Source organism: Dromiciops gliroides, chromosome 1 (genome assembly GCF_019393635.1).
Source record: "Dromiciops gliroides isolate mDroGli1 chromosome 1, mDroGli1.pri, whole genome shotgun sequence".
Lineage (NCBI taxonomy): Eukaryota > Metazoa > Chordata > Mammalia > Microbiotheria > Microbiotheriidae > Dromiciops > Dromiciops gliroides.
The window spans coordinates 200,691,595-200,704,463 of record NC_057861.1 but is presented as its reverse complement, the minus strand read 5'-3'; the positions used below and the strand labels follow the sequence as shown (position 1 = coordinate 200,704,463).

The following is a 12,869-nucleotide window of genomic DNA, read 5'->3' as shown; positions in this document are numbered from 1 at the left end:
GTCACTTTGGGCCCTTAAGATTTAGGATTCTATCATTTCATTTTTTTAAAAACACACACATACCCCATCACCAGCACTGCTACTATAAAAAGACAACAGGCTTCCCCAATAATTCTCAACAGTATATAATTACATGAGGTTTAAACTGACATAGCCTTTGCTAACTCCTATAAAACGTTCATTTCTCCGAACCAATGGAAGATACCAGTTCTGTCGGCAACTAGAAGACATAAAATATGCATGGGTAAACCCCACCCCAGGGTGAATACATTTGAACCATGGCATTTAGAAATATAGTCCCAGGATTCTTGATTGTCCAAAGACAACTACAACCTTTTTTAGCTTTCTGATCAGTAATAAAAGAATACAGCCCGGCAGAAAATTGTGCCAAAGGTAGCTCTATATCTTAAAACTATGTAAAAAGACTGCAACTCAGAAAAATTAAGTCCTATTCAATACAGGGGATAAATCGCAAATCTTTCCAGAGAAAGAAAGCAAGAATTCTCTCAGTAAGGAGAAATAAAAAAACAACTTCATGCTATACTGTAAGTTGTTTACCCTTTAATCATCCATAACCATGACACATATTTTTAGTCCCAAACAAATAAAGGAAATGTGCTCATCTATAATCCAGTAATTTCAACAGCAACATGCCATTGAGCTGTGCCAACTGTTTGAAGGTCACTGTAATGATCCTTTACCATAAGGTGATTTGAAACCTTGATTCTCTTTCACATTTACTCTACAAAACATGAAAAACAAGAATTCAGTACGTACACAGTAGCTGAGCCTAAAGTGCTTCTCTCCACCAGTAGATGAAAATGAAGATTCGCCATAACAAAAGCCATTTCCTTCTCTTTCTGGAAAGTTAATTACAAAGAATACATTTTTCACCCAGACTACTTTAATTTTTTATGAGGTCTTCTTAAAGAAAATGGAATATAAATCTTGCCAATAAATGCTGTTTTTTACTATTACAAGATTGGTACAATGCTAGCGTACCGTTAGTGCTAATACAGAATTACTATTTAATAAGATTCATACATTATACTAACAGAGCCACAATTCACACAAACACTGCATAAAGGCAACCCATAGCATCCTGGCACTTATGAAGGAATAAGATACTAGGTATGTGTATGTGTGTATATATATATATATATATATATATATATATATATATACACACACACACACGCACATGATAACACTAAAAATATTTATGGCCTTTAAAAAAAGTTTAGTTAGCATTCTTTACAAAGAGAAAAGAGCATGAATGGTTAATTTCCCTAGTAATCATTAACAGTGCAACTTGATGATTAAAAAGTTTAACACTCTTCCTGAGCACTTTCATCCACTCTAGTGGTTTCAATTATCACCTCCATGTAGCTGATTCCCCAACCTATGTAACCAACCCATACCTCATCCCTGAGTTCTCTTACTACATTCCTAACTGATAATGGATCTCTCTGCTTGAATATCAAACCAGAGCTTCAAAATACAGTGTGTTTTCTCTCAAAAAAACTTTCTCCTCCCAACATCCTGTTCCTGTTAGTGACAGCATTAACATCCAGGCCACCCAGGCTCAAAAACCTTGAAGATGTCTTTACTCTTCCCCCCTCTTCCTCAATAAATAATCAGTTACTAATTACTGTCAACTCTACTTCCATAATATCTCTTGCATCCATCCATCCCTATCCACTCATACTGCAAACATCCTAATAGATTCAGTCTCATTACATCTTGCTTGAGAATAGTTTTAAAGCCTAGTCTTCCTGCCTCACATCCCTTATGCTTTCCAATATATCCTAAACATTGCTGCCAAAATAATCTATATTACTGCTCAAAAATGAAATTCAAGTTTTTCGGAAGTCTAGCTCCAATCTACATCCACAGCTTTACTTTACACTATCCTTTCCTGTGCCCTCTGAATTTCAGCCAAACTGGACTACTAATGACTTCCCAGTCTCATCTTGTCTTTTCCCCACTTCTGCATACTTGTACAGAACCCATGACTTATAGGTAATCTCTCCATTTCTCTCAATTCATTGAGATCCTTCTCTTCCTTCAAAGTTCAATTTTGGGGGCAGCTAGGTAGCACAGTGGATAAAGCACCGGCCCTGGATTCAGGAGGACCTGAGTTCAAATCCGACCTCAGACAGTTGACACTTACTAGCTGTGTGGCCCTAGGCAAGTCACTTAACCCTCACTGCCCCCCCCCAAATGATGTTCAATTGTACTGCCATTCCTTCAATTAAGCATTTCCCAATTCTTCCAGCTCAAAGTGATCTCTCCTCCAATTTCTCAAAGCACTTATACAGAACTGTCCTTTGCTCTTATCACATCCTATTTCATAATATATTTATTTGTATACATGTTTTGTCTCTACCTCCTTACCCCAGCATCAGTCTGTAAATCTCTTGAAAACCAGGACTATGCTGTATCCCCAGGACCTAGTACCTTACATTTGGTAGCCACTTAATAAATGTCTGGACACTTGAACTAAGTTTCCTACAAGTCATCTCTACAGAATAACCCAAAGAAGACTAAGCAAGAGACAAAGGGAAAAAGACAGGGAACAAGTCACTTAAATCCACAGAATAAGGGAAAATATAAAGACAAAATAGGTACAGGAGGGGAACAGTAATAAAAACTTCAAGCGACATGATTTTCCACCTACACTCCTCCACCATCCCTATTACACACTATTCCCAAAGTAAAAATGGTGGCATAGAATTCTAAACCATTGTGGGATAAAGCTTTATCAACCAATTAATTAGACTTGCAAAGGTTTGACCAACGTATGAAAATATAAAGCTATACTTCAAGTTGTGGTTTCGTTTACCCAGAAAATCTAACTCTTTAAGGAGAGCCAAAAATCAACTAGCTCCACTGAAAAAAATGACCTAATGGAAGGAAGACAAATGGTTAAATTATCTTCTAAAATGGAAAATTATGTTCAATGTCCTCTCTGGTCAATCAACAACATTCAATGCGAGCTTACTATGTAAAAAGCACAACAATAGGATCTATGGGTGAATAAGCAAAGGAAGAGTATAAAAGAAGCAAAAGACATGGTTCTGAGCCTCATAAAACTTGAAATCTAGATGAAAGATAAAACACACATGAACAACAACAACAACAACAACAAAAAAACAGAAGAGCACATGAACTAAGCAACATATCAACAGATGCAATATAGAGTAATACAGAGTGAATAGGTGATGATGTAACTAACTGGAGAAGTTAATAGGTAAGAAGTGGCAATCATGCAAATTTCCTAACAGAAATGAGTTCTGATCAAGTTTTTAAGGAAAGGGTAGAGGGTGTGGGGGAAAGAGTACATTTAAGGCAATGATAAGGACGTGGTATAGGAGAAATGGAAAAATATTAACTTGAATGGAGTAGAAATCTACATAGAGTAGTCTATATATAACAAAATCAGTTAGTAAGATAATGAACAAAAGGAGTATAGACAGTAGTAAACCTTAAATGCCAAGGTAAAGAGTATGGATTTGATATGAGAAAATCAATGTGAAATCCTAATCAGGATATGGGGAATCAGGTAAGTGACATGATAACAACAGTGTTTCAGTAAAATTCTTATCAGTTGTATGCAAAATGGGTTAGAGCAGGGAATGATGAGAGGCAGAGAAACCAACCAGGGAGATGGTATATTTATCCATCTATGAAAGATGATGGATACTAGTGACTTTTGATGGAAAGTAATGGCTGTAGAACTGAAAAGGAAGGAGAAAATCCAAAAGACACTGTAAAGAAGGAATCAACAGAGCTTAGTGATACACTGAGTGTAAGGGACAAAACAAAGTGAAGTGACAAAAATGTTTTGAATCTAAAGAGTCAAGGGAAATAGTGGTGTTAAATCTGTTGGGGAAGAAGATAAAACATTTCCAAAATGTTAAATTCAGGTGTCAGTATTTTTTGATGTTCTGGTGACTAGAAATATAACACTGAAGAAGTCAGAGGTTCACAACTAGAAATGTGGAATTGCTAATCATTCACATGTGGTTCACTGTTAAATAAAACTTTGAGAATACAGGAAAACTCATTACAGCAGTGAGGATACATTATAATAATATAAGCCTCATAAAGTCTAATAGTGCCCTGCTGTAAGTAGCAAATGCATACCAATGTTTTCACAAGAGGTAAAGGGAACTCCACTACACAAAAAGGACTCCAATCTTACCTTCCATAGACCAACTAGAAGCCCTGGGTTTAGGCAGAAGGTCCGAATAAGTCTGTCAGAGCCAATCGAGGTGGATTTAGTTAGGTTAGTCAGATTGTACTCAGCAACTAGGGAACGCCTTCGAGGTCTTTGAACATCAAATGCCAAACCAAGGAAAGACAGAAGTGAGTTTTAGTATTATCAGAGTTGTTAATTATCACATCTAAGAATGCCATTAAGAAGATATTAAATAGCTACTTTTACAATAGGTGACAACATCGAGGGAAAAAATCTAACTTTTGTACAAAAATAGGAAAATATCAGCCCATCAATTTCATTTCACTTCTCATTCAAATTTTCTTCCCCTCCTACTCTCTCTGCAATTCAATGTCCAAGTCAAAAGATAATAAAGGAGACAAAATCATCTTCTCTCTTTCCTTTAATACCTAGTATACAGTGCTTTAGTCAGAAATAACACTCCATAAATGAAGCTGACCAAGTAGAGGAAAAATAATAAATCTAAGTTGATTTAAAAGGTATGTGCAAAAACTGAAATAAAGCTCACATTTACAGAATACCTTAAGATTAACAAAAGTTTTTTTTCTTGAATACCCCTGTCCAAAGATTATCCTCATTTTACAGATGAGGAAAATGAAATGCAGTAATGTCAAATGACTTGTCCAGGATAACACTTATGTGTAAGAGCCAGAATTTCAAACCATGTTTATCTTGTCCATCATTCTTTGCACTATACCATTTTGCTCTTCAATAAAACAAACTGGTTATCTGAGAGATCAGACTACTGTTGGACTGAAAAAAACTTATAAATTCAATACTAGTACAGAATGTACAAATGTTGACTTGGTAATACTCAAAATAAATGACCAAAAAAACTGTTTTTAACATTTTCATACAATCATACATTGCAGAGATTTTCTTTTGAATGACTGGGAGTAAATGTCACAATATAAAAGTTGAAATTTTGAAAAAAATAAGTCAAATAACATATTAGGCAGACTTTAAAATCAACTTTGACAATAAAATATATTGCAAACAGTATAATGATCACCTAGGACTCTCCTTATCCTTAGCAACCAATAGAAACTTTTCAAAAACATTTCTTCTAAATGTTGGTTTGGACATTAGTTCAGGAGCCAGTTCTAAAGACCTTATTAATATACTATTATATAGGTAACACCTATGTGGAATATCTATAGGAAAAGGGTGACTCAAAGTTCTCCACTAATGAATCAGGACATTTTGGTACATTGTGTAACACAGTAGAAAGATCACTGGATTTAGAATTAAGTGACCTGGACTGTTATTCTGGCTCTGACATTTAATATCTTTATGACTACTGGCAAGTAGTTTAGCCTCTCTAAGGCTTGGTTTATTCATCCATAAAATTAAGAAAATATACTATCTACCTCACAGAGTTGTTGTCAAGAAAATATTATATCAACATCAAAGTGCTTCACAAATGTGAGATACAATTACACCTATGTGCTAAGCTTGTTTCCTCATATGCAGAATGATAAAGACTGTATGGCTTCTTATTGTCCCTTTCTAGATTTAAACCTATGATCCTACTATTATGCACACTAAACACATATCCTTTTAATGTGCTTTCCCAAATCTGATGCTACTTCTCTCTCTCCCTAGGTCATAAAATTCTCCCCACAAATTATCATTATCAACTATCATTATTATTAATATCTCACGTGTATGGTTTTTTTATCCCTTCATAGAACTGGCTTGCTCCCATTTCTATGCATTTGTTCATATAGTTCCCTATACCTCAAATGTCCCCAACACTTATTCAATTCTTACCCCTCCTTTAAAGTGTAATTCAAATGCTGCCTCCTCTAGAAGGACTTACTTTATCCTCTTCCTCAGAGTCATACATATTATTTCATACTGTACTTATGTATTAGTCATGTTTTTCTAGCAAACAATAAGTCTTATAAGGATAAGGATATTGCTTTATCTAAAATATGCTCAACCAAATCCTAGGACAGAACACAGCAGGTGCATAATAAATGTTCATTTCATTTTATTATGTTCCATTGTTATAGACTACCTGACTTCTTCTTAATTTTTGAAAATGACAGGATAACCAAGAAAGGGCAAAGAGTGAAGCTAGTCTAATGTCACCCACACATACACAAAACAAACATTTCTACAACTGTTACTGTGTCAAGAGCATATATGGTGTAATTATGGAGAGGCAAGGAAGACAGTTGTTAGGGTACAACATGCAGGGGAAGAAAAATAACTTTTTAATAATGTCTATAGCACATGGGTATTTGTTTTATCTTAAACTGCATGTTTCAATGAAGGCTAAAGCCCTCTAGGTAGAGGGAAACACAAAGGAAATAATTTTCAAACCTTTCCTAGAACTCTGATTATGAACACATAAACAAACACACACACACACACACACACACACCCCTGACCTGGTAGATGACCAGATGAATATGGATAATAATTCTTAGCGTGGTACAAAATTTATATGCCCTGGACCGGAAGCCATTGGGGAATTCAAGAGAATAAACCTTTGCCTCTTTTTTTTTTTTTTTTAATTTTTTGCAGGGCAATGAGGGTTAAGTAACTTGCCCAGGGTCATATAGCTAGTAAGTGTCAAGAGGTCAGATTTGAACTCAGGTCCTCCTGAATCCAGGGCCAGTGCTTTATCCACTGCACCATCTAGCTGCCCCAAAACCTTTGCCTCTTAAAGAAACACTATTTAATTTGCCCTGCATTCACAACCAACAATGGGCATATTTAACTAAGCATTGCCCATAAATTTGGGGCAATACAATGCAAAGCACTTAAGCTTCATACATTAGCAATTTAGGAAAATTCATTGGTCCAAGGAGAACTTCAAATAATGCCAAAAAGGAGTTTTAGTTTGCCTATCCTCAAGATTATAAGGTAAGAAAAGGGAGGTCACAATGATGTCTCCTTTCCAGTCATGCTAATCTATAACAGTATTCCTACTCCTTCCTAATGAAAGTATTTATATATATGCAATTGTGTAATTTAAAATTCTAAATGTGGGTCCTAATCTGTTCCCCCAGTTTTGGGGAAAACTGACTAAAATCACTGATAAAACGAGTTTAGGTTTTTAAGGTTTTACTGAAAGACAGTAAAAGAAGAGAAAGATTGAGAACAGAATTACTACAACCTGGCAATCCTATCTTTCTTCAACTCCTCTGTCTTGTCCTCTGCCCTACCACACTGAAATCAAGAACCCAAAGAGACAGCTCTCTGTGCAGGCTCTCCTTCCTCCTTCCTGTCCCCTCCCAGAAATGGGAGGTTCTTCAAGCTGGTTGGTTGACTGGGCCGGAAGTTCAAAGTTTTTTTTAGATTCTGAGAACCATGCTTTCTTAAGTACTCTCAAGTACCAGCCAGATGTGCTTAGAATCTAGTCAACTACTAATCCAGTCAAATCAGCCAGTAACCCACTCAGGTGGGCTCCAGAGTGTCTGCCAAATCTCATCCATCACATTCCATTATCTTGACACAATAAAAATGTCTACTGAAACAAATTCATGAAATGTTTTATTGTATGTTTACCACAATTTATCAAGTACTAGCTAAAGCCCATTGAGATTCAATGCGAATAGAATTGAGCCAATGAGTTTCCTCAATAATTTTTAACATTTTTCATTTTCTAATATCTATCATGGCAGATATTATGACAATTTTTAGCTATGCAATGGAATTCACTTAGCTTTTCAGTTCAATGCAAAACAATGTCTGCTTAAGTTAGATTTTCATTCATTCATTTTTAATTAATGTCTGTACTTTTGACCTAAAGCTTGCAAGCAATATGCTACATGTTCTCAAGTAATACAGAATTTGTTTAATCTAAGAAAATCATCCAGAAGGCACTCTCCAAAAATGGCTACATACATTATAAAACTACAAGCTTCACTTAGAGGCTCATTGTATTAGGCATGATACTAAAAGGAGTCACATAAATTGCCCACTCAAACAAAACCACCAAAAAATATACTTCAAGTCTTCATTTAAAAAAAAAAAGTTTTCCGTCTAATTCAGGTTGGGACATATAGAAAACAAGAACAATTTGCCCAAAAGTACTCAGAACCAGAACAAATTCTCAAATAATTAAGAACAAGAACTAGTACCACCACTTATTAAGTACCTATTATATGCCAAATGCCATGGTTAGGCTACATAACAGTATAAAATAAAAAGTCCCATTTAGGTTTGTATTTACAAAAACTTAATTCCATGCTTTAGTAGTCACAATATAAAAGCCCATAAAGTAACAATATTTCCCAACTAAAGCATAATGATTTGATGTTCTCTATTTTCCCCAAAAAAAGAATGTCATGCAATTAAAAATAAATTATGATAACAAAACTTGGAAGAGGAAACAAGTTTTGAAAGCTGCTGAAAAGCCTAAGAAAACTGATAGTGAATACGAAGACTTGTTAAAGTTTAAAATAATTCACTACTATATAATCAAATTCAGAGTTGGAAAGCATCTTAGAAAATATAATACTTCAATTAAATAATTAATTTTGAGAGGAACATATACATTTAATCCTTTGGATTTTGATTCAAGTAGAACTGAGTTCAGACTTCATGACCCCTGGGTAAGTCTTTTTTTTTTGGGGGGGGGTGAGGCAATTGGGGTTAAGTGACTTGCCCAGGGTCACACAGCTAGTAAGTGTTAAGTGTCTGAGGCTGGATTTGAACTCAAGTACTCCTGACTCCAGGGCCAGTGCTCTAGCCACTGCGCCACCTACCTGCCCCTGGGTAAGTCTTTTAACCTCTCAGATTTAGTTTCTTCAGCTGTAATATGAAGATGTCACCTATCACACAGGATTATTATAATCATCAAATGAGGTAACCTGTGTAAAGTGCTTGGCAAAACATTAAATACTATTTAAGCTTTAGCCGTCATTATTATCACTTTTAAAGAATCAGAATAATGAAGTAGATACTGAGATGGCCTCAGAATCAGTTAGACATAGACTCCAATCCCACCTTTGATTATGTGTACATAGATGTATGACTCTAGACTACTCACTTAACTTTTCAATGCCAAAGGCAACTTTATAAAACTACAAGTTGTAAAGAAGGTGCAAATCTATATTGGTAGAGGCAATTCTCTCATCCCTGAATTCTCTACAGCTATGAGATCCAAGTTCCAATCCCTGTATCATTATTAGATAAGTAGTCATGTTATATGGATCAAGAGATGAAGCAGCTATCTACATACTTTAAGTTCCACTTTTATAAGAGCCAAAATAACAAAGAAAGAAAAAACCCAAGCTGATAGAATTTATTCAACCTATCTTGCTTTGTTTAAATTGTCAATGAAGTCAATGCACCACACGATCTACTAAAATATAACAACTACTTCTAATGATGAAACTGAATCATTAAGTTTAAGGCATGTTTGTTAACCTTTAAGGATGTATGGTCTAAAATTCTAGCTGTGATGTCTAAAATCTAATGAGTGGTCGCCTTAAATTAAAAACATATAGCACCAATCTTTGGGCATTAAGTATTCATTAAAGTTTATTAGGGGTTAGTAAAAAGAAACATGTGGATAAAGTATGAGATTTGTCTATTCTGCCTGTCCCTTCCACCAAGCCCCCGTCCGGAACCAAAGAGGTCTCACTCCTCTGCGACTTCTCCCAGAAGCCTCCTGTGAAACAGGAAACAGGAAACAGGACTGTCCACACACACAGCTCCAAGCTAATTGGCTGGTAGCTCTGATTGACACGACTAACAGGCAGCAGACACAACTTCCTGATGCCGATCTGACCTTCAAAACCCCAGAAAAGTCACTTCTGGATGCTAAGTCACATGCATTCTTTTCATGGCAGAGCTTCCCTGTGGTATCTTTCTCAACTGGTTGATAGAGCTCTAATTCTCACAAGGAAACAAGAAAACAAGCACTTATCAAGCATCTACTATGTACCAGGCCCTGTGTTAAGTACTTTATAACTATTATCTCATTTGATCCTCAAAAAAAACTCTAGGAGATAAGTGCTATTATTATCTTCATTTCACAACTGAGAAAACTGAGACAGCAAGGATTTGATTCATTTGCCCAAGGTCACACAGTCATTAAGTATCTTAAGCCCAAATTTGAATTCAGGTCTTCCTGACTTAAGGTCCAGAACTCTTTTCCACTGTTCCACCTAGCTGCTTCTTACACCAGAACAGAATGTAGTAGAGATTCCCATACAAAATACGGAACAAAAAAGTTTAAAGATTAATATTCAACTGTCAAAAAAAATTCCATTACTAAGAATATACCAGCCTAATGTTTTAGACAACTGAGGTGTTAGCATATATAAATATAGAATGACACCTTTTATTTCTATTCTAGCAGTGATCCAGCAGTAAGGCAATAGAGAGTGAATTTCTAGATGCAATCTTTAATTACAATCCAGAGTTGTAATTAAAAAAATTCAAAAATTAAAAAAAAATTCAATGTCAACCAACTTTCAATAACAACTTTTTCTAATCTAACAATAATAAATGTGGAAGAAACTCACCCATTTTTGGTGGGGACCTTATAGCGGTCCAAAAAAACTGGTGTCACTCCACACAAATCTAGTGTTGCCAGCTTGTCAATACGTGGCCAATTATTTCCATGCCAAAGAACTGTAACAGATGTGTCATTCACAGAAAACTCAGCCTGCTCCATGATGTACTCTTTCCCATTTTTCTCCTTCAACACAATCACCCAACTCAATCCAGATACTCTATTTAGGGAGACAATCAAGTTAAAGAGTTTGGATTTCTTTTTGAGAAGATACAAATGTACTGTGGAATTCAAATAGCTAAATATTAAAGGAGCTAATTCAATTCTACACACATGGGTCAGGTTTTTTTCTGTTATTTTATTTTCTCTCAATGACATGTAAAAAAAAATTTTAACATTCATTTTTTTAAAGTTGACTTCCAAATTTCTCCCTTGCACTCTCGAGACAGAATGCAATTTAATATACATTATGCATGTGCAATAATGCAAACTATCTCTCTATAAGTCACAAAGAAAGAGAGAGAGGAAGGAAGGTTGGTTAAAAGTATGCTTCAATCTTGCATCCAGACTTCATCAGTTCCTTCTCTGGAGGTGGATAGCATTTTTCAACATGAGTCCTTTGGAACAGTCTTGGGTCACCATATCGCTGAGAATAGCTAAGTCATTCACAGTTGATCATTGTACAATATTGGTGTTACTGTGTACATTTTCCTAGTTCTCTTCACTTTGTTATGCATCAGTTCATGTAGGTCTTCCCAGAAAGTCTGAAACCAGACTGCTCATTTCTTACAGCATAATAGTATTCCATAACAATCATACATCACAACTTGTTCAGCCATTACCCAATTGATGGGCATCCCCTCAATTTCCAGTTCTTTACCACCCCAGAAATAGTTTTTATAAATTTTTTGTACATATACATACTTTTCCTTTTTCTTTGATCTCTTTGAAGTATGGACTAGTAGTAGAATTGCTGTTTCAAAGGGTATGCACCATTGTATAACCCTTTGGGCATAGTTTTAAATTGCTCTCTATAATGGCTGTATCAGTTCACAACTCCACCAACAGTGCATTAGTGTCCCAATTTTTCAACATCCGTCATTTTCCTTTTCTGTCACATTAGCCAATCTGATAGGTGTGAGGTGGTACCTCAAAAATTTTTAATTAGCATTTCTCTAATTCACAGTGCCACCGTATTTTTTCATATGACAATATCTTTGATTTCTTCTTCTGAAGTGTTTGTTAATATCTTTGACCATTTATCAATTGGAGAATTACTTGTATTCTTATAGACCAGTTCTCTCTATTTGAGAAATGAGTCTTTATGGGAGAAACTTACTGTAAAATATTTGTCCAGTTACCTGCTTTCCTCCTAATCTTAGCAGCATTGGTTTTTTCTGTCCAAAAACTCTTAAAATTTAATGTAATCAAAATGATTCATTTTATATCACGTAATGCTCTGTATCTCATTTGGTCATAAATTCTTTCCTTATCCATACATCTAAAAATTAAACTATTTGTAATGATTGGAATGATGCCACCTACTGGAGACTTGCTGTGGGAAAGCTCCACCATGAGGAAATGCCTCGGAGACATTGTGGCTTTTCCTTGGCGTCAGGAAATGACGTTTGCTCATGGGTGCTGTCTATCAAGGCTACCAGCCAATCAACTTGAGGAGCCTCCTATTTTCTGCGAGGAGACAGGAAGGAGGAGAGGGAGCCTGCACAGAGAGCTCTGGGGCTTTTTGGGTTCCTGACTGGATGGTGGTGGCGACAGAGGACTTCACAGGAAATTTGAGGAAAGATAGGAATGCCAGGCTGTTGGAATTCTGTTCTCAATCTTTTTCTTTCTATTTTCCAATAAACCCTTAAAAACCTAAACTCGTTTTATCAGTGATTTTAGTCAGTTTCCCCCAAAACTGGGGGAACAGATTAGAATACACATTTAGAATCTTAAATTACACACAAATGAGGAGCTAAGGCAAACAGGGTTAAGTAACTTGCCCAGGGTCACACAGCTAGTAAGTGTCTGAGGCCAAATTAACTCAGAAAGAAGAGTATTCTGACTACAGGCCCAGTGCTCTATGCATTGCCCCACCTACCTGCCCTTGGTCTATAGCTGGTTTCTGCTGAGCTGTTTTCCAGT

General features: G+C 35.8%; 1 protein-coding gene across 4 annotated transcripts in view; it reads right to left on the bottom strand.

Moving 5' to 3' along the window:
* Positions 1-12,869, bottom strand: part of FBXO15 (F-box protein 15) — a 144,922-nt gene that overhangs the window by 37,803 nt on the left and 94,250 nt on the right. For all 4 annotated transcript variants that reach the window (XR_006353515.1, XM_043969657.1, XM_043969651.1 and 1 more), the window contains exons 5-7: positions 10,735-10,944; positions 4,208-4,334; positions 778-860 (exon numbers count right to left, since the gene is read on the bottom strand). Coding sequence is in view for 3 of the 4 variants with exons in the window: in XM_043969657.1 (XP_043825592.1) it covers positions 778-860; positions 4,208-4,334; positions 10,735-10,944 (420 nt within the window). In the remaining variant the exon portion in view is untranslated. The remainder of the gene's footprint in view (positions 1-777; positions 861-4,207; positions 4,335-10,734; positions 10,945-12,869) is intronic.